Here is a 23,947-nt window from a genome sequence, read left to right as displayed (position 1 = left end):
TTTTTTTATCATATATTTTATTATGGCATCTTTTTATATCTCTATCTATCTCTCTACCTACTATTGTTTATTGTTTTTTCTCAATATTGTAGTATTAAATTTGAATGAGACACATTAATTAACTAGTTAAAAAACTAAAGAGATATATAGTTTGTTTATTTCTCTAATTTTTTATCTCTCTAGATTGTAATACTAGAATTAAGAGGATACACTAATTAGTTAAAGAACAAAGGACATCAACCTTTTTATTTTACTTTTTTTATCTTTTTTTATGTGTATATTGTTTATATATATGCAACAACTCGTATATATAATATATATAAGTATTTTATGTTCATATATATGAGTGCTTATATACAATTGTTATATATAAATATATATATATGCAACAAAGGATACGAGCGTTTTATGTTTATGTCATTTTTTTTAAAATTTTATTAGATGATCACCAATTAGACATTAGATATTTATAGATTTTACATTGTTGTTGTAGTTATCTACGATATATAATGCTAACACCACAATTAAAGTTACGTATTGTATGTACAATGATGATTATCATTATACATACATATTTGAGTAATCGACGTAAAAGACGTATCATCATTAGTAGGAGAGCTTACATAAATCGAGATCAAGAGAGAAATAACATATTGCAAAGAATTTACTGTGAGAGTGATCGATATTTTCACGAACAACTTCGCATGAAACGAGAACCATTTCGACGCTTATGTGTACGCTTACGGGGTTGAAGCTGATGATATTTCTCACGAACTACCTGGTTAGTCAATCATTGGAAGTTTTATCAACTTTTAAAAGTTTTAATCATTTTCGTAACACATTAATCATATTTTTGTTATTGGTGAAAATGCTAATATGACCTCCATCAATCTGGATGAAGATGAAGGGCTATGCTCTCCAACTTCCATCAATCGAGATCAATTTATAGCTCCAAAACGTAGACGACGGTCAGAATTTGATGAAACATCTATTTTACTTGCGCAAGCTGCAAACAAACTTGCCGAAGCAGTTCAAGCTCCTTCAGTTGGTGGTGTGGAAGATGCGTTGATGGTTATTCCAAACTTGAGCGAACAAGAGGTTGAAGATGCTATGTATATGTTCGGAGATAAACCCGAACTTACATGTATATTCCTTGATTTTCCTCAATCAAGAAGAGCAGCATGGTTAAAGAGAAAGTTAACCAACGGTTGATCAAGGGTCAAGTAGTTGCACTTTTTCGCAAATTGATACACTTTAGTATGACTCAACTTAGCATTAGTACTAGTAATTTAGGAGATTGCGTTAATTTTAATAATTTTCAGGTACTTATTAGCGTATTAGTTTGATTCGGTTTGGTAGTTTCTATACATTTTGAAAGTATACTTTTATGGATAATATGGTTTATTTTGATGTTTAACAACATATTTTCTTTGGTTAACTAAACATATGAAAAAGTAATGAAGTAGGATACATATTTTTTTCCCTAGCAAACCAAACAGTGGAAAATTAAGAAAATAGAAAACTAAAGATTATTCTATGATGAACCAAACAATAGAAAATATGGAAAATGTTTACGGAGAAAAAGTTTCTTGGGAAAAAATTTTCTCGGAGTAATTTTTCTCTATTTTTTTTCCTTACCCAAATTTCTATCAAACACACCCTTAGTCTTCAGCAGAATGAGAGCATGATCATTATTATATCTCGAGAAACGAATCACGACGACATCGGGATATAGAATTTGCGAATCTGCCCCGATGTCATGACTTTATGTAGTGATTTTGTTTTGTATTGGGGGTCTCGCCCAATTTTTCAAAGGAAAAATGAGTCAAAGGTCTAAAATCGAACCCCTTAACATGAAAGCTCCCCAATGTGAACCGGAAATGAAAAGCATGTCTAAAAATCAGAATGTGTACCTTTCATCCATCTTTTTCTTTTTTTTTGTTTTCTTTCCGTAATACACCCCTATAAGGTACAAAAACCAACTAACCTTCCTTTTTTTGGAGATGACAGCTACAATTAATTTTCATCTATTGTTTCTCTCTCTAAATTTTCTTCACCATCTTTCATTCTCTCTATAGTTTTATCTATAAATCAATGAAGTGAAGATTAATGGGATTTTAAGAACGCATCTGAAGGATGCAACATCAAATCGAAACTTCATATCTTCTTCCTCGCTCTCTCTCTAAAATTTTTGCTGAAATTCTTTCTATCTCTCTGGTGCCAATTTTTTTTATTCTTTAACGGATATTTCTAATATCGTGAAGAATTGTGATTTTAATAAAAAAATAAATGGTGAAGAAATCAGATACATAGTTATTGATTTTGAAATGGTTTGATTTCGTGAACGGATTTGGTGAAAGTTTAATGGTGAAGAAATGGTTTGAAGAAACCTAATGGTGAAAAAATTTGGAAAAGTCAGATTCGGTGAAAATTTCACGGAGAAAAAAAATCTTTTTCTTGAACAGAGTTTGGTTTAGAAACAGAGCTTAATGTGGGTTGCAGATTTGATGTCACCAACAACAACACTCCATTAATTTTTCTTTTCTCTTTCTAGCTTTCTCCATCTTACCGATTTTCATTATTAGATCTAGATTTTTTAGTAAAACAGTTTACCATTATTAAATACAAATTTGAGGCAATCAACAACAACACCTAGTAATGTACTGTACATTTTGCTGTGTACCTTTCATGAAAAAATGTCGTATAACTTTTCAGTGAAATAGTTTACTTTTTGGAAGAATGTATATGAAATTTATGATATACATAACAAAATGTCCACATATTTTCTTTGACCTTTTGTAAAGAATGTATATGAAGTTTATTATGTACAGTACGCAACAAAATATATCCTATGAATTTTTCAGTAAAATAGTTTATCTTTTGGAAGGAATGTATATGAAATTTTACTATGTACTTTACATAACAAAATGTCCTATAAATTTTCAGTGAAATGGTTTACATTTTCGGAGGAATGTATAAGAAATTTTTTTATATATAGTACATAACAAATGTCGTATAAATTTTCATTAAAATTATTTTACATTATGGAAGGAGTGTGTAGGACATTTTATTATGTATTGTACATAACAAAATATCTTATAAATTTTGATTAAGATATCTTTAAAACAATCTGCCATCATATAAGGAAAGAAAGTTACCATCATATAAGGAGAGAAAACTTGAGAGAAGGAAAGTAATTTAGACTGGAGAGAGAAAATATGTTGAAAAGGAAAAAAAAAAAAAGAGAGAAAATATGGAGAAAAATAGAGAAAAAAGAATAAAATTGAGAGAAAAATTCGAAATTTGGTAAAAAGTAATTTTAAATAGAGAGATATTTCAGTTCAGAAAAAAGATTAAAAAAAGGAAAATAAAAATAGCATTATCCTAGTGGATGACACATTTGTCATTTACTAGAAAGATGCCATATGTCACGTCTTAGATTTGCAGGGAATTTTATTCAATTGCAACTCCGTAAATATCGTTTAAAGCATCCGATTATGGAATTTTCATTTTCCAACTGTCATGACACAAATGTTTAGACCTGCAACACATTTCTCTTTCGTGTAGGATTTTTTTCTCATTACTCGTATGGTTTTGGGGATTTGGCTCAACCCCTCTTTGTCAAAGTACAAGCAGAACCTGTGTACCGTGCCCATTTCGCCTGGCAGCGCCAGCATAATGGTCCATGAATGGGATATTATGTGACCCGACATACTTGTCCGACCGCGAGCTTATGGCATTCATATCACCTACAAAAAGGAATGATCTAGGCTGAGCACCTTTAAGCGTCTCAGAATTAACCTTTGTCACTGAGTTGAGGCAGTGTAGATACAAAATAAATCTCGTAGGGAGTTTGATCTTAAGCTGCAACATCTCGACAAATGGGACTGGTTGAATCCACTTCAACCACTAACACCATGGAAAAAATCATTCCCTAAATCCATAAACGACCACTTCAACCACTAGCACAAACACTATACAATTGAGGAAACCGAAATGAAAAACCAAGAATACAAACTAGATAGATGTAGACGAGCTTCAACCATAGAGACTATGCCTGGTTTGACTGCTTTGATTTATAGTAGTCATCGACCACCGAGCGATCAGTTAGGATCTATGGTAGTCATCGGCCACTGACAACATTGAGAAAATCTTAACTTTTTTTCTGTGATCTTTTCGTTTCTTTCCTATATTCATTCGAGCATTGATCTGTGGTCCATTTTTTGACTTTTGATTGAGTGAAAAATTTCTAGATATTTCAAGGGAGAAAGTGAGTTTCCATATATAAGGTTATTTTAGAATGAAAAAAAAGAAAGAAATAATTGGATTGTTAATTAGTGATATTATTTAGCACATGAATGATAAATAAACATAACCATGACAGTCTTAGGATTTCAATAAGTAATTTGTTAGGTTAATCCCACATTGGTTGGGGAAGGGGCATGGTGTGTGTTAATAAGTGTAGGAGAAACCTTAAACCTTACCTCTTGAGCTAGCTTTTGGGGTGAGAGAGGCCCAAGACCACCCAACACTGGTATCAGAGCCCTGGTAATAACAAGTCTCGACCCAATAACTATCGAAGTTAAAACCCAATGTGTGAGGGGGAGATTGTGAGGTTAATCCCACATTGGTTGTGGAAGGGGCAGGGTGTGTGTTAACAAGTGTGGGAGAAACCTTACCTCTTGAGCTAGCTTTTGCGGTGAGAGAGGCCCAGGACCACCAACACTGGTATCAGAGCCCGGGTAATAACAAGTCTCGGCCCAATAACTATTGAAGTTGAAAGCCAATGTGTGAGGAAGAGATTGTTAGGTTAATCCCACATTGCTTGTGGAAGGGGCAGCAGGGTGTGTGTTAATAAGTGTGGGAGAAACCTTCCCTCTTGAGTTAGCTTTTGGGGCGAGGGAGGCTCAAGACCACCCAACATAATCCGCTCATTTGCTTATTATGTAAAATATTTTGACGCAAACCCTCATCTTCTATTCTATCAAATACGTACACATGTGAACACAGGTTTTGACTTCTCTTTTTGTTGCAAGAACAAACTTAGTATATTGAATTAACACATCAGGAAAAAAAAAAGGTATAGAATGTGTAATATGTGTCAAGTTGGTTTTGTGCTTTTTCTTTAGGAAGTCTTAAGAAATGTCGTAACAATCGCTGAATCCTGCGAAGTTTCAAAACCTTCGAGACAACAGTAAATTTGTGAAATCCATATGAACTCCTCAATTCACTTCTAAAATTTAGCCATTTCCGAACCCAAAACAAAAACCATCATCAGCATCATCTCTAATTTTACGAGTAAATTACTAAACATGGTAGAGATTTCAGAATCCCAAAGAAAAGTTATGTATAAAGATATGTCCAAGATCTTGGAATAAGAAAAAGACAAAATGATTCATAATTTGAGATTAGAAGGAAAAGTCATGGGATTGGGGATATCATAATTTTAAGGAGGTATTTTTTTTTTGTATAAACTTGAAGACTGACTACGAGCACAATGATCTCAACCCTTGGAGATAGGTTGGGAAGTCTAATCTTTAGCTATGGGAGAAAGTTTGAAGATATATTTGACGATTGTAATCTTAGAAACTTCAGAGAATATATTATAAAAAATACCCTTCTCCGTTGTAGAAATTGGAGAGCCTTTTTTTTAAATTGATAGATTGGAGAGCCTTGGGTCTAAGGGTGGGATTTTGGTCCGTGGCCCGGATCCGCCCACGGACGCCCGAGTCCACCAGAGTCTGTGGACGCCCGGTAACCGGCTTGGACAAAGCCCGACAGCCCGGGAAGGGTTAAGTGGACGGACGTGGGCAACAACCCTTATACGGCAGTCCGCCCGCGTCTGTCCGACCGAGAGACCGCCCGTTAGTCCGAATAGATTTCATCCCTTAGATTAACTAGGGTTTAATATGAATGGTTAAATTAATACCTAGGGTCATATATAAACATGTAACGCTAACCAACTCATTCTAATCAACCGAATCCCCTCTCTCTCTATGTTGGCTCTTTTCGGTTCCTCCTCAACTCTTCTTCTTCTTCTTCAGTTGAAGATCTTCAATTCCTAAAGCCTAAACATCTCATTCTAATCAACCGATCGAAACTCTTAGTCGAAGATCTTCACGGACTTGATCTCTTCGAGATTTCGACCCCTTTCATCTTTGAATCTCTGTAAGTATATTCATATTCTTCTTAGTCTATTACTTTCTTTTATTATTATTTTCATTCTAATAGACCGAATCCCTCTGTTCTTGTTCCCGAATCTCGACTAAATAACTATTTCCTAAACCCTAGTTCTTGTTCTCTAACCCTAGTACTTTTGATTATATTTTTCTGTGCGAGGATTCGACCCCTTGAACTTGAAATCTTTGTATGTATCTTCTTATTCTTTTTAGTCTATTACTTTTCTTTTATTATTATTTTCATTTCCATCTTTTTCGATTATTTGATAATGTGGAAAATTTCTCTGGTTTTTTTGTCTACTCTGAATTTGAAAATCAACTTCATCTTTTTTTTTTTGAATTGTTCAGCGTGTGCCTCGAACCCTTAACCTCTGGGTGGAAAATTATACCTCTTACTACTCCAACCAAGGGTTGTTGGCAAATCAACTTCATCTTCACGAGCTCTAATCTTCAACACAATGTAAGTATCCTATGTTTCTCTTCTTCGATTATTTTTTTTTTTTCATCTTCTTCTTCGACTTCTTGCCTATGTGTAGTTGCAGTGTTGCTTCTTGCTGTTGCTACTCAATGCTACTACTTGATGATGTTTTCTTGTGTAGAATTATGGATATTAAACTGTATCAATGTGTAATCTTTTGTTTTTGTAAAATTGAGATCCAACTTCAGATTTGGATCTTCATGACTTCATTCTTATAGTTTAAAGTGAAGAAGAACTTTTAATACACTAATCAATTTTGTTCTGTTTTGGGCTTTATACCCGGTCCGGTCCGACCAATGTCCAACAAGTCGTGCAAAAAAAACGATCATAGACGGGCTTTTTCACCAAGTAATTTCCGTTAAGTCCGATTGTCCGAGTGGTCAATGGAAGCATGTGTCCGTTCCGCCCGAACCGGGAGAGTAGTTGTCCGCAGACTGCCTGTCCGGTCCGATTCCCACCCCTACTTGGGTCTGACCACCGTGGCTATCAGATTTGTTGGATGTTGTTTGGCATGACTTACATGCGAAATGAGGACTTCTCTTTCTCCAATATAATGTCTATACATAAAATCACATTAGTATGTGGCAAAATGGTCACAGGTTGACCGCCCCAGCCAAGAGCGCCAAACAATTCTCTCGTTAGATACGATATAATGCACAGGCCTAGGTTTCTCAAAAGATGGTTGAACATCCTATGCTTCCCATACATATTCAAAGTACTTCACATTCAGATATAAGGTACAAACATTTCATATACAGATATCAATTGGAATATTGCATTATCTGCATCCAAAAACCCCATTCATATTCGAAATACTTCACATTCAGATATCGGGTATAAACATTTTATCGTATATCGATATTAATAAGAATACTGCATTATCATAAAATATTAGATATGCAATCATAAAATTCATATTATACATTACATAAGCATGGAATAATTATAGTTTCACCTTGTATGGCCCAAATTCCATCAAATCGTGAGAAATAAAGGTATAAAATTTTGAATTGTTTTTATTTCAATTTTTTGAAAGATAAAAACCTTACATTAAACTTAATGGATAGGGTCCTTTCGGATATTTCCGAAAGCTTTCGGATGTGTATACGGATAGCAGGTACGTTATCCATTCGGATATCAAATAATCCTCCGAATATTCGAAACAAATTCTGCTGTATTATCTGCCATATCTACGCCCCTGTACAGATGACTTTTTGACTTGATCTTCTGATGTTACATGAAGGAAGAAGAAACAAATTAAGTTCAATACCATATCCCAACAGATATTATACCAAATGGGGGAATAAGTAGAGTTTAACAAGTACACTGAGTTGAGATATCGAAATTTAAGTTAACCCAGATCCATAAAAATCGGCTACGCGCATACATATTTTCTAGCATCACTAGTTTTATAAATCATATCTGGTGTAAGTCCACAAATTAAGTTGAAAGTGATTAAATGAATAAATAAAAGGTAAACTGGTTTGCTCACCTGGATGAATCACAATTTTCATCACTCCACATCTGAATAATTGAATTTAACTGAGTGGGACTGTAGATCAATCTGACCTCCTCTGTAACTTCCCCGCTTCTTCTTAGTCTTCTCATGCCGGAAATTTCTGAAATATAAAAGCTCCTACTTGAATTAGATACAAGAAGAAAATGTAGCCAGCCCAAAGCCTAAATGTGCTACTTGGAATGTTAGAAAATCCATCTAGAGGACCGACGCAACCGAAAACTCAGAAAACCTTTAGATTTATGTCCAAAACTTAGGAAACTCGGAAACTCACAAAGAGTAGAGAAACTGTTGGAATTTTATAGATAAACTGAATGTTAACAACTATTAGCTAGGGTTTTAAACCTAATCAAATTCGAATTCACAATTTCTAAATAACTAAATTGCATAATCTCAATACAACAGAAAACTTCTTAAGAAAAATTTCCTAAAGGAAAACTTACTAAACATACTAATAAAGAACTACTAAAAGTTCGTTTGGAGGTCCTAAACGATAAAATGTGACCCTCAAGGTGTACTGCTTATAGCGTAAGCAACAAAGAATGTGTGGAATGTTATATCGCACCAATGGTCAAAATGCATTCAATTCCGATGTACGCAGCTTTGCTTTTGGCAGTTTCGTTGTTGGCCCTTTTTTCTTTTTCTTTTTGAAAATTTTGAATTAATATTAGGATAAGATGGGGATGTACAAGAGTTTAAAGGCAGAAAAAAATAGAAATACGTTACATCATCAAGTCCTACCACTTGAGCAGAAAATTACAATAAGATTTATCTTTTGCCGAAGGAATTTGCCTACTCCAATGGTATAGGAGTGCTAAAATGTCTTCCACCTGGAAGGCGTCGTTGGTATTTGAATCTTCGAAAAAAAAGTTATTCCTGTCATTCCAAATTGCCCATTTATTTGCTGGTGGGATAAGATTCCACATAACCTTCTTCGCCTTTTTGACTCTTAAGTATCACCACTGCTCAATAGTATGTGTTATTGACTTGCGAAACACCAAAAATTCCCTGACGTATCCATGAAGAAGCCCCACAAGACTGTAGCCTTATCGCAGTGAAGAAATAAGTATTCAACTGTTTCTTCCTCATTTTTGCATCTGTTCGGAATAGGCAATACCTCATCTCTTAAGAATATCCACTGTTGGAACATTATTTCGTGGAGCCCATATCACGAAACTAACCCTTACAGGGATCTTCGCGTTCCAAAGGATCCAATGAATGTCCGAGTTAGAGGGATCTTCTCTTATAACATTCTTTAACTGAGAGCTCTTCGTTCTCCAAACTTTCCTCTCTATCTCTCCCTCTAATGGCTTAAACTCGTCACTCGTCAACAATACTCGAGAGCTGTGACAAAGTTGGGATCTCCCAATCACTAATGTTTCTCCTCAATAAAATCTCGTGGAATGATTCAAATTAAAGGTTTGATGCACTGTTGCTTCCTTTGCTGAGATATATGGAATATTGATGAGAACCTGTATTATGAGATTGTGTGATACCCCACGTCATGGCAAAAGCTGATACACTTTTCGTCCCCCAGGGTCCATCTCGTCATTTTATTGAAATTTTTTGCCCTACCTTGTATACCTTTCCAGACTCCGAAGAGATGGGAGGAAATTCTGCGAGTACCCACGACCCGACTAGTCCGCCGACACCAGTTGCCTGTCTCTTGGCGTAAATCGCACGTCCAGGGTGGATAAAATGGGTGGGCTCAGGTGGCAACCTCTATCCGGCTATCTGTTCGAGCCCATATCGTATTCATTTACCCTTACCCACCCGCCTTAGATACCCACGAAGAGTTACCCATTTACCCGCCAGACATTTATCATAAGGATCTATTACCTAGATGGTCTGATGAGTTAATCTCATCCTTCCAATCTAGGTGTTGAAGTGAAGAGTTATAACTCTTCAATTAAGCAAACAGCTCACATTCTTAACCCTACGCTCCACTCCCTCTTTCATCCAAGGAATGAAATGTCGACAAATTTCGGTCGGAATGACCGAAATTTGTCGAGAATTCAAGTTAGGGAAACGAAGTTGCACATGCATAAATTTCGTGTCAAGAAATCTGATAAGAAATTTCGAAATCAATCTTTAGGGTTTCGAAAGATTCGAAATTTGTTGGATTCTGACAAATTGAAACAAAAAAAAAGGGAAATTATTGAGAAGAAATGGTAGAAGGATAAGACTCCCATCTTAATGTGTTTGATTATTGAGTTTTAACTTTTAATTACTCAATCTTTCTATAAAATTAGAACTGAAGATCAGAATTTGATTATCATACCTTCGTCTATCTCTCTTCTTCCTAACAGAAACATTTCTTTCTTCTTTTTTGATTGTTTCTTCTCACATCTTTTATTTGTTAAGAGATTCCTAATTCTTCAGTTGATCTCTATCTCCAGTTATCGATTTTAGGGTTTTGTTAAAGGATTTGAAAGAAAATCTAGAGAGAGAGGAGGGAGGTGTCGATTTCGATGAAAGCTGAGAATTTGGGAAAGTTAGATGTATATAAGGGGAGACCATTATTACTTCAATACAAGTAACTGTTGTGTTATTTCAGAATAACCCCTTAACTTACTAGTTATTTCAGTTCAGGCCCCTAATCTAATTGTTTTAGAGTTATTAGGGTCAATGTTTAAATTTTCCCACTAACTTAACTATTTTATTGCAAATTAGGCCCCTAAGCTAACTATTTCAGGGTTATTATGGTCAACTAATTTAATTTAGCCCCCTAAACTAACTGTCTTATTGCAGATTAACACCTGATCTAACTGTTTTAGGGTTAAATATTTCAATTTACCCCCTAAACTAACTGTTTTATTGCAGACTAGAACCTAACTGAACTGCTTTAGGGTTAAATCTTTCAATTTGTCCCCTATCCTAACAGTTCAATCATTTCCACAGACCACAGGTTTGTAAAATTTCCGCACAGACCGAAGAAACGTTTCCACTTTTGGACCGACCGAAATTTCCTTCGAAGCCGAAATTTCATTCCTTGCTTTTATCTCAGGTCTCTATTCAGTTTCAGTCTCGCCATTTCTTAAATTACAAAACCTTAGCGCCTCTCTCTGTGTGATTGAGCCTCTCCTTCTCTCATCTTCGGTACAGGTACTCACTCCTTGTCTTCTTCTCTGAAAAATCCCTACTCAGTAATCAACTAACCACAAATGGTGTACAGTAACACAGTGTTCATCTTCGACCAAGTTTCTTCAACTGCAATCTTTAATTTTAATTTTGGGTACTTTTTTGGTTGAAATTAACTTGTGTAGTAGTACTCTATTTTGTACTTAAATAAAGAATAACTTAAATTCTTTCACTTTTTTCATACAGGTTGACCTAGCCAGAGCCGCCCGACACCAGACGATCCTGTTGTCAGGCTTGGACAGGCTATCATGAACCGAGAGTGACAATCTGCCCGCCTGGACCGTCCGAAACCCTAATCGTCATTAGACAGAGTTGCCCGTACCAGCCCGACCTGCCCACGGGCTGCCCGCCCCGATCCCCATCCCAACTTCCAACCAAGAGATGCTATCTAATATAGTTATCTGTGTGATTTTACAAGATTGAAACAAGAAAGAATTCTTCGTCGAGAAGAAAATTGCAGAATACTAAAGCATACCTTCCTGTAACCTGCCCTAAAACTTCTTGAGCTTTTGCACCGTAGCCAGTGTCAGCACCATCCTGCAAAAGAAATTGATGTATTTGCAGTGGAACATTTAAAGAACTAATAAACTAGAAGCTTAAAGATATATGTAACTAGGTTCTGGTTGATATTGATTTGAAGATGCTGAAAACAAATACACAAAGACCTATTTATAAGGTACGGACTTCTAAACCCTAACAGATGCTGCCTAATCGAGAACCCTAATAACTCCACTGTATGTTTGTTGGGTATTCTAAGGGTATCAGGCCCATTCGGCCAATATGTGCCTAGATAGGAAATGGATACAAACTGTAACACCATAGCCATTACAAAATACTAAAGCATACCTTCCTCCACTAACCAGGCGACTTCTCTATTATTTTTTCGGTCAAGAGAACTCTCTACTACTTCAGCAGGGCAAACCGTGGGGTGGGAGTATGTTGTATCTGGGTTTCAACTATAGCTAGAAGGCGATGTGCAAACAATGTCATCTTTAATCATGTTCTTTTTCAATCATGTACCACTCAGCTCGTACCTAAAAACTCATTTGCCGTTTCAAGAAAATCTAAGAGAGTAAAACTGTTTTGAGAACTGAAAATTAGAAATTTAAAAGGTAAGCAAACACAAACGAAGACATTAAAAAATGCACACCTTTGCCCAAAAAGAATTGTCTTGAAGTCTCTCATCTACAAATTCCACTTTCTCAATTTCAACTCTTCTAAATGCATTAACAGTCTTTGGCTGCATAAATCAAAATTTGAAATAAACACAAATCTTAACAAGGAATTATGAAATGCTTAAATGTGATTGAATAGCAATTGACTTGCAGTAGTATTACCTAGAAATTTCAAGTAAATTTAAATGATACCAAGTAATAAAATTAAGAGAAATGAGAATAGGTACCTCAGCAGAACCATTCTGTTGTTTCTTCATGCTTTTATCAGTTGCAGAAAGCCTTTCAGTGAGAGATGCTTTCAACAACTTGTCACTTTCATCCTGACCATGTTTCGTCTTCTTTTTCTTACCAGCATGTCCCTCACTGTCTTGCAAGTCATTCGCTTTGTCCTCTTCTGAACTTTTTCCATTGTTCTGGTTAGACTCTTTACTTGCAATTTTATCATCAGGCTGGGACTCTTTCTCTTCGGAATTCAATCTTTTTCTTTTCTTGTCCTTTTTCTTTATTCTCATAGCATTACCATCTAAACTCGAAAAATTATCCGTCTTAGACTCAGTTTTTGTTGTGTCTTCTTTTGTAGCCTGAGACAAACTGTCAGTCGTCAATTTTTTATTCCTTTTCTTATCTTTGGATTTCACCTTCTTCTCCTCCAATATTCCCGTGGAATAGATATCCTCAGCAGATGACTTGTCTAATCTTCCGTTGACACTCTCTGTGAGAGATTCAGGAGTAGGCTCGTCTCCCTTTTTCTTTTTTACCTTTGGTTTTTTAACTGGCTTATTCACTTGGTCTTCACAAGCCATATTGTCAGCAGGCTCCTGAACAACTTCCAACCCAAATTCCTTAATTTTACCCGTACCATCAGAAACAACTTTCTTGTTCTTTTTTTTGGGTTCCACCTGCAAATCTGGCTCAGCTCCATTTATCAACATTTCAGATGCACCATGTCCTTTGCCAAGTCCATGTTGATCATTCACTGAACCAGCAGCACTCCCTTTACTTTCTTTTCTCTTTATCTTGCTAACGGATTTAACCTGAGCGTCAAATTTAGTTTCTCCCTTGTCATTTTCAGCATGCTCCTCTGTTCGCAAATCTGCAATTTCTGTGTGGTCCAAAATCAAAACTACTCTTAGGATTCACATTACAAATTTGCATACAACAACCAACCTCCAAAAAATTGGATTGTAGATAGGTAATGCAACTACGGGACCATCACAACGATGCATGGGAAACCATCATATGCAATTAAACACAGAGATACCTCGCTTTACAGGGATGCTTTCTTCTCCGTCATGTTTACTGCACATAGAGAAGCACTTGTGTGAGTACTTCAAATGAAAAGATACAGTGATATAAGAACATTTAAATGACTTCTAGTGTTTCTTATACTAGTTGCCAAGTTTAGTTAAAAGTAGAAGCTTTAATTGCTGTTAGTTGTTGTCGCCTTATTGTGTTGTATGAAGTTCTGCTTCTTGCATGTAGCTGACTAGGAGCCTAACCCTCAAGGCAGTTCAGTACTTCACCAATTAGGGTTATAAGCAATTCTCCTTGTGTATATTATTCATTCACTGAATAATCAGTTTTTGTTTTGCTAATTCCTTAATGTACCAATTACCATATAATACTGAGAACAGTACAGGTACGAAGCATATGTGTTGCGATGAAATCAAGGAAACTAAGAAAAGCAATAGGAAGGTAAACAATCAGACATACGTGGCTCGGTTGGTGAAACCTACTCCACGGCGAACAACGGCGCGATGATTTCAACTATGATAAGAAAACAAGTTACACAATTCGTGAGAATTCGACATTATGATATCCCTAGGGTTTTAGTTTATATATCCTTACTGACTCTCTCTTTCTAATTCCCGAAATATACATGGACCACTAACATTACTAACCGCTTTTTTTTGTGAAACTTCGAATTAACAATGAAAAAGAATCAGAAGGATATATACAGGAAAGAACACAAAAAAATAAAGGGAGGTTGTAAACTAGAGCGGCCTAATGTTACATCATGATAGTCTCCCAATTAGACACAAAGTCCGTAAAAGTGAAAGCCCAAACTAAGTTCCTGTTCCACTGGAACAGCATGGCTAACACATCCTGCACTACCAATACACTGTTTGGGCTGGACTCTTTGAATATATTTTTTTTGAATAATTTGCTCTTTGAATATTTTATCATTTCTATCTTTCCAAATTACCCAAATGATCGCTATTGGAATCATAGACCAGACATCTCTTTTTGATTTTCTAATCTTGAGGTTCTTCCATTGAATTATAGCCTGGTGAACCTGCCTTTATACGCACCATTGGTTGCCCAATTTCGATAAGAAGAAATCCCATAAGAAAATGGCCTTACTGCATCTTAGAAAAAGGTGTTCAGCTGATTCCTCTTCATTTTTGCATCTTATGCATCTGTTAATCCGATGCACGCCCCGAGCTCCAAACATATGTGTTGTGGAGATTTTGTTTTTTGCCGCCGCCCACACTAGGAAGCTCAGTCTGGTAGGGATAGTCGAGTTCCATATATGCTTGTGAATGTCATCTTAATTCTCCATGAGAGATCCGTCCAAACTAGTGTAACAATGCTTCACTGATATCTTATCCTTCTCATGCTTCCAAACTCTAGTATCTTCTGTACCCTCGATTGGGTTAATGTTGCCAATCGTGTGAAGGAGTTGAACTAAGATTAGGATCTCCCAATCATTTAGATTTCTTCTCATCCCTATGTCCCATGTGCCCTAGGAAAAGTTGAACACTTCGGATACAGTCCCTTGCTTCTGAACCAAGATGTGATAGTAACCCCCTTGACATAGCCCTACTTCGCATACCAGCACTGCTTCGGAGACCAGCCCTGCTAAAAGGGGTCCAAAATTTTGTGCCCTAGGAAAAGTTGAACATTTCGGATACAGTCCCTTGCTTCTGAACCAAGATGTGATAGTAACCCCCTTGACATAGCCCTACTTCGCATACCAGCACTGCTTCGGAGACCAGCCCTGCTAAAAGGGGTCCAAAATTTTGTGCGTGATGGGAGTTACTAATTTTGCAAAAAGTACTAAAGCTGACTAGCTGAGTATCCATTTTAGATATATTATTGAATTTTTTAGTTTGCCAGCTTAATATCATCTGCTTCTGGGCTATGCAGTCCGACTCGGCCGAGTCAGCCGAGTGACTCGGGATTCGGCTCGGACTCGGCAGTACCCCGAGCCGAGTTCCACTGAGTTCCCGAGTCTAGGGTTAGCCCGAGTGACTTGGGTTGACTCGGTCAGACTCGGCAGACTCGGCTGAGATTTTATTTCTTTTATTATTGAAGTCTGATTTGTACGACTATGGATATTTTTTTACTCCCTCCATCCCAAATTAAGAGTCCCATTTTAAAAACGTAACTTTTTTTCACAACTTTTACTTTTCCATTTTTACCCACATTAATTTTTAACATGTTTTTTGGAATTCAAAAGAATTAGTACTATATATAAGATTGGTTTCCATAAACACAAATTATTCTCATCTCTTTCTAAAAGATTACCAAAATACGAATTGTTTTAATTAAGTAATAACTACATTATATATTGTCAACACGGGTATAATTGGAAAATCTATAGATTTTATATGATAAAAGAGGAATGGGACTCTTAATTTGGGACAGACGAAAAAGGAATACGGGACTCTTAATTTGGGACAGACGAAAAAGGAATACGGGACTCTTAAATTGGGACAGAGGGAGTATATGATATTCCTAGTTATTATCTAATTAGAAAGAATATTTAAGAAGATAAAAGTTTATTAATTATTTATGGAAACTTGTTTAACATCTTTTGGAAGACCAAAAGATTGTATAGAAAGTTAGAAACTAGAAATAAAAGTCTATTAATAGAGTTAGGAACCTAGAGTCTGATTTGTACGACTATAGATGTTTTTTTATATGATATTCCTAGTTATTATCTAATTAGAAAGAATATTTAAGAAGATAAAAGTCTATTAATTATTTATGGAAACTTGTTTGACATCTTTTGGAATACCAAAAGATTGTATAGAAAGTTAGAAACTAAATAAAAGTCTATTAATAGAGTTAGGAACCTAGAGTCTATTTTTAAGTTTGAACTTGATTAGATTAGTATTATCATGTTACTGTTTTATATACATATACTACTAACAATTTCATAATGACTTAGAGTGACTCAGCTGACTCGGCCGAGTGACTCGGCTGACTCGGACCTTGACTCGGACTCGGCCCTTGGCCGAGCCGAGTCCGAGTCGTACTGCTTAGCTTATGGGTTGGAGATTAGTTTTATATTTAGAGCAAATCAACAAAGAGAATCTTCCAAATGTTAGTTTTAACCTGTCGTGCTGAATGAGGTGATATCCAAGCAAGTTCTTTTGTTGCTCTGTCACCATCTAAAGTTGCTTGGAACAACAACATAATGTACATGGAATACACTTTGATTATCTACTCTAAATCTACAGGGTACTCTGTAGAGTCCAGTTCAGCAGTAAACTTAACTAAAACATCAACTGAGAAGGAAAATAATATACATAAAATACCAGGCATTCATAGCCTGCAGTTACTAGGTAATAAACTAATTGACTAAACTAACTTTAAGGTACCGATTACTTATATATGACTTTGATGGCATACAAGTTGTGTTGATCATTCATTAATCATTTTGAAGCTGCTAGTTAACAATTAATCAATTATTGACAAAATCCGGAAAGTGGTTTAGATGTCCCTCTTATGGTATTAGCAAAAGAATAATTGAAAACTTAAAAGCAAACACAACTTCTTAGCTTTATGGAGTCCCAATATGTTGTATTTATCAACACTGCCACAAAACTCAAACTCTTTGTTCTATTCCAACCAAGTAATATTTCATCTTACCAGTGTTCTAAATACTCGGAATAAATCTCCTCCAAGTCCATGGCATGTCTCTTCAAGCCATCAAGCTGTAAAATATATGACAGTCACTTCAGAAGGAAAATATTTCTTCTTCACAATCACTATGACTATTTATTCAATTACTTATTGTACAAGGTATAATCTGCGGTTGCTACCAGACATTAGCCTAACAAAATGGGTATATGCCTAATCCAAGTCACACCTTTGTAACCTCATCTGAGAAAAAGAAACTAAAAAGAAAAAAATGTTGCATAGATAATTCGACGCTGATTGGAAGTAGGCAAGCTGTCGAAAAGTTAGGTTGGAAAATTTTGTAGATTAAGATGGCCTGTTCTGAAATATCAAGCACGGATAGTTACCAATTCCAAAAACATGAACATGCCTGAAAGTTTTCAAACAACACTATTTCCACTTAGTGTGACAAAGTACGGGCTAAAGATAAAACAAGATGGTATTGCCTTATATTTTATACAGTTGGAATATGATAAGGAGATTCCAATAAAAGATATAGATTATAGACACATCAAGGTTGGCCATGCCAGACCCACCCACAACCATTCCCGAAGCCAAAAATAGTACCATCGAGAAGACGTGAAGCTATACAAAACCTTTCCCCCTACAAGTTTAAAACATCTTCAGTAACAAATATTTGAAGCATTCTTATCCTATTCACAAGGAATTAGAAAAGTTGATCAATCTTACAGTTGCTTCATCTGGGTTGTAAGTAGCTAATAAGAAGTCAGCCTACTTCACGACCATAAAACAAGACTCTCTTTTTTTTTTTTTCCTTATCTTCATTGTTCTATAATCCCAAACCAGAAGTTGGAACCTTTTGTTGGATTTGTATGAGGAGTTCAGTAAGCTGCTTCAGGTCTTAATTATTCTAGATTTCAGTAAATATTTAAACGTGTAAATGAAGATCAAATTAGGGCTAGGGTTTTCTTTAAAAGATTGATTAATTTTGAGAGGTAAAAACAACAAATTATGAATTATGAACTTCCTGAGTTTAAATCAAAATTCAAACAAAACAAAAAGTCACCTCTTCATTTGCTGCTTCAGACTTAAATGCGGCTAGGGTTTTGGACAATCCTTTATGTTTAAGAAAGTTAGCTATTAAATGTAAAATACCAGATGAACATTCGCTACTATATTTCTTCTTCTTCTTTCTCTTCTCCTTCTGAACAGATTTCTGTGTTTTGGTTCTGTCAGTGATATCATTTTCTGGGGTTTCAGAGCAGTTCTGCTTGTTCATCATCTTCTGTTGTTGCTTTGCCAGCATTACCTGACGAGGTTCAAATACTAGGGCAGATGAGGATTTTCTATTTCCTCTTGTTTCCAGCATGAGAAAATAGGTTCGTGAATATAGGAAAGAGGGAGAGAGTGAAGCTCTCCAAAGTAAACGGTTCAGGGTTTAGGTTTTGTCAAGACGTTAATAGTTTGACGACAACGGGATTCCTAGGATAATTAAGGAAAAGCCCGACTTCTTATTAGCCCGGCCAGAAAAAACGGTTCATTTACATTCCTAAACCATATTTCAAGGGTTTAGGAAAAGCCCGAATGAAAAGCCATATTTCTGATTCACTTTTTTTTTTTTTTTTTTTTTGTTGAAACAGTATTTCTGATTCACTTGGATAAGCGGAACTTTTCTGCAGTTGCTTTTCTTTTAGTGCTTAATTTTGAGCGCTTTAAAAAAGTTATATTTGAGTGTTTAGTAATATTATAGAAAAACGTTTTTTCTTATAGTAAAATTTTCGTGACGCATTTGGCAGAAATTAGCTAAAAATGCTTTTATGTAACAATTACATATTAAAAAAATGAGGGGTTAACCCAACAATCCAAAAAGAAGCCTTTAATGGGACTGAAACCCACTGCCACCTTAATATAAGAAGCAGGTCCAAAATGACAGGGAGGATGTGAAATTCGTTTTAAGGCTTGATATTTGTGAAAATTACAGTCTTGCCATTCATTTAAATCCTGCCCAAAATAACAACCCACCCACGTGATATCCTTTTCTTACTTGCCACGTCATTTTTTCTCTTTCTCTTAAATCGGATCCAAGCACCTGCTATCTTCCACTTTCAACTTTTCTGTTTTTCCAAATTTGTTCAAGTTTTCTCTCTCTATAATTTTATTTTTTCAATAACATTATTTTCATATCTAACTAATTTCCTATTTTCTCTCTCTTTTCTTTTTCCTATTTTCTCTTTCCATTAATTATTTTCTCTGTATAGTTTTTTTCTCTCCAATCTAACTAATTTCTTTCTTTGTTTTTAATTTTCTTTCTATCTCTACAAATATTTTTCATATCTTTATTTAACTACTTTCCTTATCTGTGGTATTTTTTCTTTGCCTTTTTTTTTGACTTTTTTCTTTCTTCAATTCCTAATTTCTCTCCCATTTTTCTTCCTGTCTCATTATTTTCTCTTGAGATTTCTCTTTCCTATTTTCTTTCTTTCCCATATTTTTTTCCTTTCGTTTGACATTTGAAAATGTACGGAAAATTTTTAATTGTACGGAAAATTTTTAAACATACTGAAAATAAAATAATTTTCTCACATAATTAGTTAAATGCGGGAATATATATAGTAATATTTATTGGACATTTACGAATGTACGGTGAATAATGTAACATTTTTCTATACTTTGCTTTCGTAACGTGCACAAGAAAATTTTGAAATGTACTGGATATTTACGAATGTAATATAAATAAAATAATTATATTTCATATAATCATCTAAATGTGGTAATTTAAATGATACTAGTGGACATTTACGAATTTACGATGCATAGTATTTCTGCCTTCTTAACATGAACCAGGAATTTTGAAATGTACAGGACATTTGTGAATCTACGGGACATTTTCGAATGTACGGGACATTTGTGAATGTGCAGGATACTTACGAATATACGATGCATAATATAGCTTTTTTCTATACTTTGCCTTCTTAACATGAACCGGGAATTTCAAAATGTACGGGACGTTTGCCAATGTACTATAACTAAAATAATTTTCCTTTCACATAATCATCTAAACATGCGAATACATATTGATATTTACTGGACATTTACGAATATACGGTGCATATATAACTTTTTTCTATACTTTGCCTTCTTACCATGCAGCAGGAATTTTGAAATGTACTGGATATTTACGAATGTACTATAAATATAATAATTATATTTCATATAATCATATAAATGTGGTAATATAAATGATATTAGTGGACATTTACAAATTTACGATGCATAGTATAACTTTTTATGTACTCTACCTTCTTAACATGAACCAGGAATTTCAAAATGTACAGGACATTTGTGAATGTACGGGACATTTTCGAATGTACGAGACATTTGTGGATGTACAGGATACTTACGAATATACGATGCATAATATAGTTTTTTTTTCTATACTTTGCCTTCTTAACATGAACCGGGAATTTTGAAATGTACGGGACGTTTTCCAATGTACTATAACTAAAATATTTTTCCTTTCACATAATCATCTAAACATGCGAATATTGATATTTACTGGACATTTACGAATATACGGTGCATATATATAACTTTTTCTATACTTTGCCTTCTTACAATGCAGCAGGAATTTTGAAATGTACTGGTTATTTATGAATGTACTATAAATATAATAATTATATTTCATATAATCATCTAAATGTGGTAATATAAATGATATTAGTGGACATTTACGAATTTACGATGCATAGTATAACTTTTTATGTACTCTGCCTTCTCAACATGAACCAGGAATTTCAAAATGTACAGGACATTTGTGAATGTACGGGACATTTTCGAATGTACGAGACATTTGTGAATGTACAGGATACTTACGAATATATGATGCATAATATAACTTTTTTCTATACTTTGCCTTCTTAACATGAACTGGGAATTTCGAAATGTACGGAAGTTTGCCAATGTACTATAACTAAAATAATTTTCTATTCACATAATCATCTAAACATGGAAATACATATTGATATTTACTGGACATTTACAAATGTACGGTGCATATATAACTTTTTTCTATACTTTGCCTTCTTACCATGCAGCAGGAAATTTGAAATGTACGGGACGTTTGCAAATGTACAATACATAAAATAATTTATTTTCCCTTCTAAATTGTCCTAAAAAATATAACGGGAACGGACTAATGTACAATATACAGCTACGCGGGACAGAAATAAAAAATTGTAGAGGAAACTGAAAAGTGAACATTACATTTGGACGAAATGGTGTATCAGTCACGATGAATATAACAAAAAAGTGGTACAATATTCAAAGGAAACTTTAAGACGTTGAGTGTCACATTTTATGCACTCTACATTTCAATATTCTCAAACAAAAGAGGTGCAGTTAAAAATGATGTCGGGAACTTATCAATGTATAGTAAATCTTTTTGTAGACATAACATTACAATTTTCCTCCCAAAAAGGAACGTGTACAATGCACATGCACAGGTACCAGGAACTTGATATTTAAGAAGCAACTTGATATTTAAGCAGGAACTGAAGAATGTACACTACACTTCAACAGGAATGTACGAAATTTACAGTACATTTAAAAATCTAGTGCGCCTACGAATTTTTCATTTCATCCTCAAGTCTTCAAGTCTAAAATTATTAGATAAATTTAATACAAAAAAAATTAGATCTAACAATATTGAAGATCTTTAAGATGATCTCAGCGAATCTAAAATTATGTATAGAAAATGTCATATACACTTTTTAAAATTTCTAGAGAGAGAAAATTTAGAAAAAAAAAAACAAGATCCAAAACATTAAACCCTAAATCCGGATTTGTTGCTTTCAGATCTCAGCATATCAGGATATAATATCCATATCTAGATTCCGATTGCGAGAGAGAATAAGACACACACACACACATTGAACAAAAGCTTTTCACCATGTAAACTATAATCTTCTAGATTGCATCGATCTTTATATTCCTCATGAACTAAAAATCACCGATCTAATTTTTCATTGTTAAACCAAAAACACCAGATCTGGCCCTTTACATACTTCCAAGTATAAACAAATCTGGGTTCGGTTCCTTGATCTAGATTTGTTTGTACTGTGATTTAAAAATTACAATTACAAACAAATGAGGGTCATACTTCCAAGGAACCGAACCCAGATTTGTTTATACTTGGAAGTAAGTAAAAATGAGGGTCATAAAAGACTCTAATAGAGAGTACGATGAGAGAGGAAAAAGAGTGTAGAGATCTTTTAGAGAGAAAAAGAAGAGATAGCTCTGAAAAAATTTCTTAGAGAGAGAGAAAGAAGAGAGAGCTCAGGAGATTTCTTATAGAGAGAGAGGTGTAAGGAAAATAAAGATAAAAAGGGTATTAGGGGCATTAATATAGAAAGACACATATCCTGTTGTACTTGTTACCTCGGGCCACAAAAAATCTGACTAATTGGACTTATAACGTGTTTCCAAATTAACGTGGATCTTACCCACAATAGCTCCCTCCTTTTTGGTCTGTTCACTAAAAAAATCCTAAAAGAATTTCATCTTATGTTTATAAAGAAATCTAGTAAATTATTTATTTCAATTTACTAAACAATCAAATTATATAAATAAATCTATTAAAAATAATTAAAATTTCTAGTAAATACTAGAACAAAGTATAAATAAGATAAATTTGTGACTTAATTAGGTGATTCTCAGTTTCCAGTAACTATATCATTTGCTATAGAATCACGAATAACATTCATTTGTATATGGTTTTGCTGATTAATTAATTGTGAGTTCTCACGATCTTCTTCATTCTCTTTAGCATTATCATCATCATGTTCTACTGTTTCATTGTCATATTCTTGCAGGAACCAATCAGTAGCTATCTCTCCGCGAATAAAATTGTGGACCGCCATGCAAGCTACAACTATTAATACTTGTGGCATAGATTTAAGAATTGGAAATCGCGCCTTTAATACTCCGAAGCACTTCTCTATAACACTACGTAATGATGAATGACGATGATTGAACAATTCTTTTCGATTTCTTGCATGACCGGTATGGCGAAAATCAGGAAGATGATATCGTACACCACGAAATGGAGCTAAATAACCGTTCATATTAGGATATCCAGCATCAACCGAATAATATTTACCTAAGAAAAGATATATTTACTGATAATAAGTTCATGTAGTGAAAAGAAAAAACAAAAAATGAGAAATTACCTGGTGGTGGATGAGGAAAATTTGTCGCAGCGTTATTAATTATTTCCAACAAAACTTTACAATCATTAGATGTTCCTTTCCATCCCGCCATTACGAAAGTAAATTTCATGTCAAAGGAACATACTGCCATCACATTTTGTGTGCATTGGCCTTTCCTCCCTCTAAAAGGTACTAGTTTTGCCAAAAGGGGATGTGGGCACTTATGTGTGTCCCATCAATTGCTCCAATGCAATCCTAGAATTAGAAAAAGAGTTAATTCCTATATGGCCCCTTACTTTGTGACCAGCTTCCTTTATAGCCCATTTTTTTCGTAAATTCAAATATGGCCCCCTATTTTCAAATAAATGTCATTACTACCC

At 34.7% G+C, this 23,947-nt stretch overlaps 2 protein-coding genes across 4 annotated transcripts; both read right to left on the bottom strand.

Moving 5' to 3' along the window:
- Nucleotides 1-6,730: 6,730 nt before the first annotated feature.
- On the bottom strand, nt 6,731-18,958 carry LOC147531637 (uncharacterized). Of its 3 annotated transcripts, none has more exons than XM_086646058.1 (8): nt 18,428-18,840; nt 17,371-17,435; nt 13,751-13,788; nt 12,717-13,591; nt 12,465-12,554; nt 11,790-11,851; nt 8,150-8,276; nt 6,731-7,214 (listed from the first exon to the last, which is right to left on the bottom strand). In XM_086646058.1, the coding sequence occupies exons 1-7, from the start codon at nt 18,728-18,730 to the stop codon at nt 8,171-8,173; spliced, it is 1,539 nt and encodes a 512-aa protein (XP_086502184.1). In that variant the 5' UTR covers nt 18,731-18,840; the 3' UTR covers nt 6,731-7,214; nt 8,150-8,170. The 3 variants fall into 3 exon arrangements, with proteins under 3 accessions (XP_086502184.1, XP_086502185.1, XP_086502186.1); XM_086646059.1 differs by lacking the exon at nt 6,731-7,214 and adding an exon at nt 7,490-7,884 and having other exon boundaries at nt 18,428-18,958; XM_086646060.1 differs by lacking the exon at nt 6,731-7,214 and adding an exon at nt 7,490-7,855 and having other exon boundaries at nt 18,428-18,890.
- Nucleotides 18,959-23,072: 4,114 nt separating this feature from the next.
- On the bottom strand, nt 23,073-23,679 carry LOC147531636 (uncharacterized). The gene is made up of 2 exons (XM_086649767.1): nt 23,589-23,679; nt 23,073-23,518 (listed from the first exon to the last, which is right to left on the bottom strand). Exons 1-2 carry the CDS (start codon nt 23,677-23,679, stop codon nt 23,073-23,075), a joined length of 537 nt encoding a protein of 178 aa, XP_086505893.1.
- Nucleotides 23,680-23,947: the final 268 nt, after the last annotated feature.

Source organism: Eschscholzia californica, unplaced genomic scaffold (assembly GCF_041429995.1).
Source record: "Eschscholzia californica isolate CP2 unplaced genomic scaffold, dmEscCali1.0.p SCAF_6, whole genome shotgun sequence".
NCBI classification, from domain to species: domain Eukaryota; kingdom Viridiplantae; phylum Streptophyta; class Magnoliopsida; order Ranunculales; family Papaveraceae; genus Eschscholzia; species Eschscholzia californica.
Note: the sequence above shows the minus strand (reverse complement) of the source record. Positions and strands in the feature narration are given on the sequence as shown.

What these genes read in the sequence shown, in the direction of transcription:
- LOC147531637 (XM_086646059.1), bottom strand. Translation starts at nt 18,730, where the DNA reads ATGCTGGAAACAAGAGGAAATAGAAAATCCTCATCTGCCCTAGTATTT. An exon ending in TCCGAGTATTTAGAACACTG is followed by an intron (nt 13,789 to 17,370) that starts GTAAGATGAAAT and finishes CTCTATGTGCAG; the next exon opens with TAAACATGACGGAGAAGAAA. An exon ending in AACAGAATGGTTCTGCTGAG is followed by an intron (nt 12,555 to 12,716) that starts GTACCTATTCTC and finishes TGATTTATGCAG; the next exon opens with CCAAAGACTGTTAATGCATT.
- LOC147531636 (XM_086649767.1), bottom strand. Translation starts at nt 23,679, where the DNA reads ATGGCGGGATGGAAAGGAACATCTAATGATTGTAAAGTTTTGTTGGAA. An exon ending in TTTTCCTCATCCACCACCAG is followed by an intron (nt 23,519 to 23,588) that starts GTAATTTCTCAT and finishes ATCTTTTCTTAG; the next exon opens with GTAAATATTATTCGGTTGAT.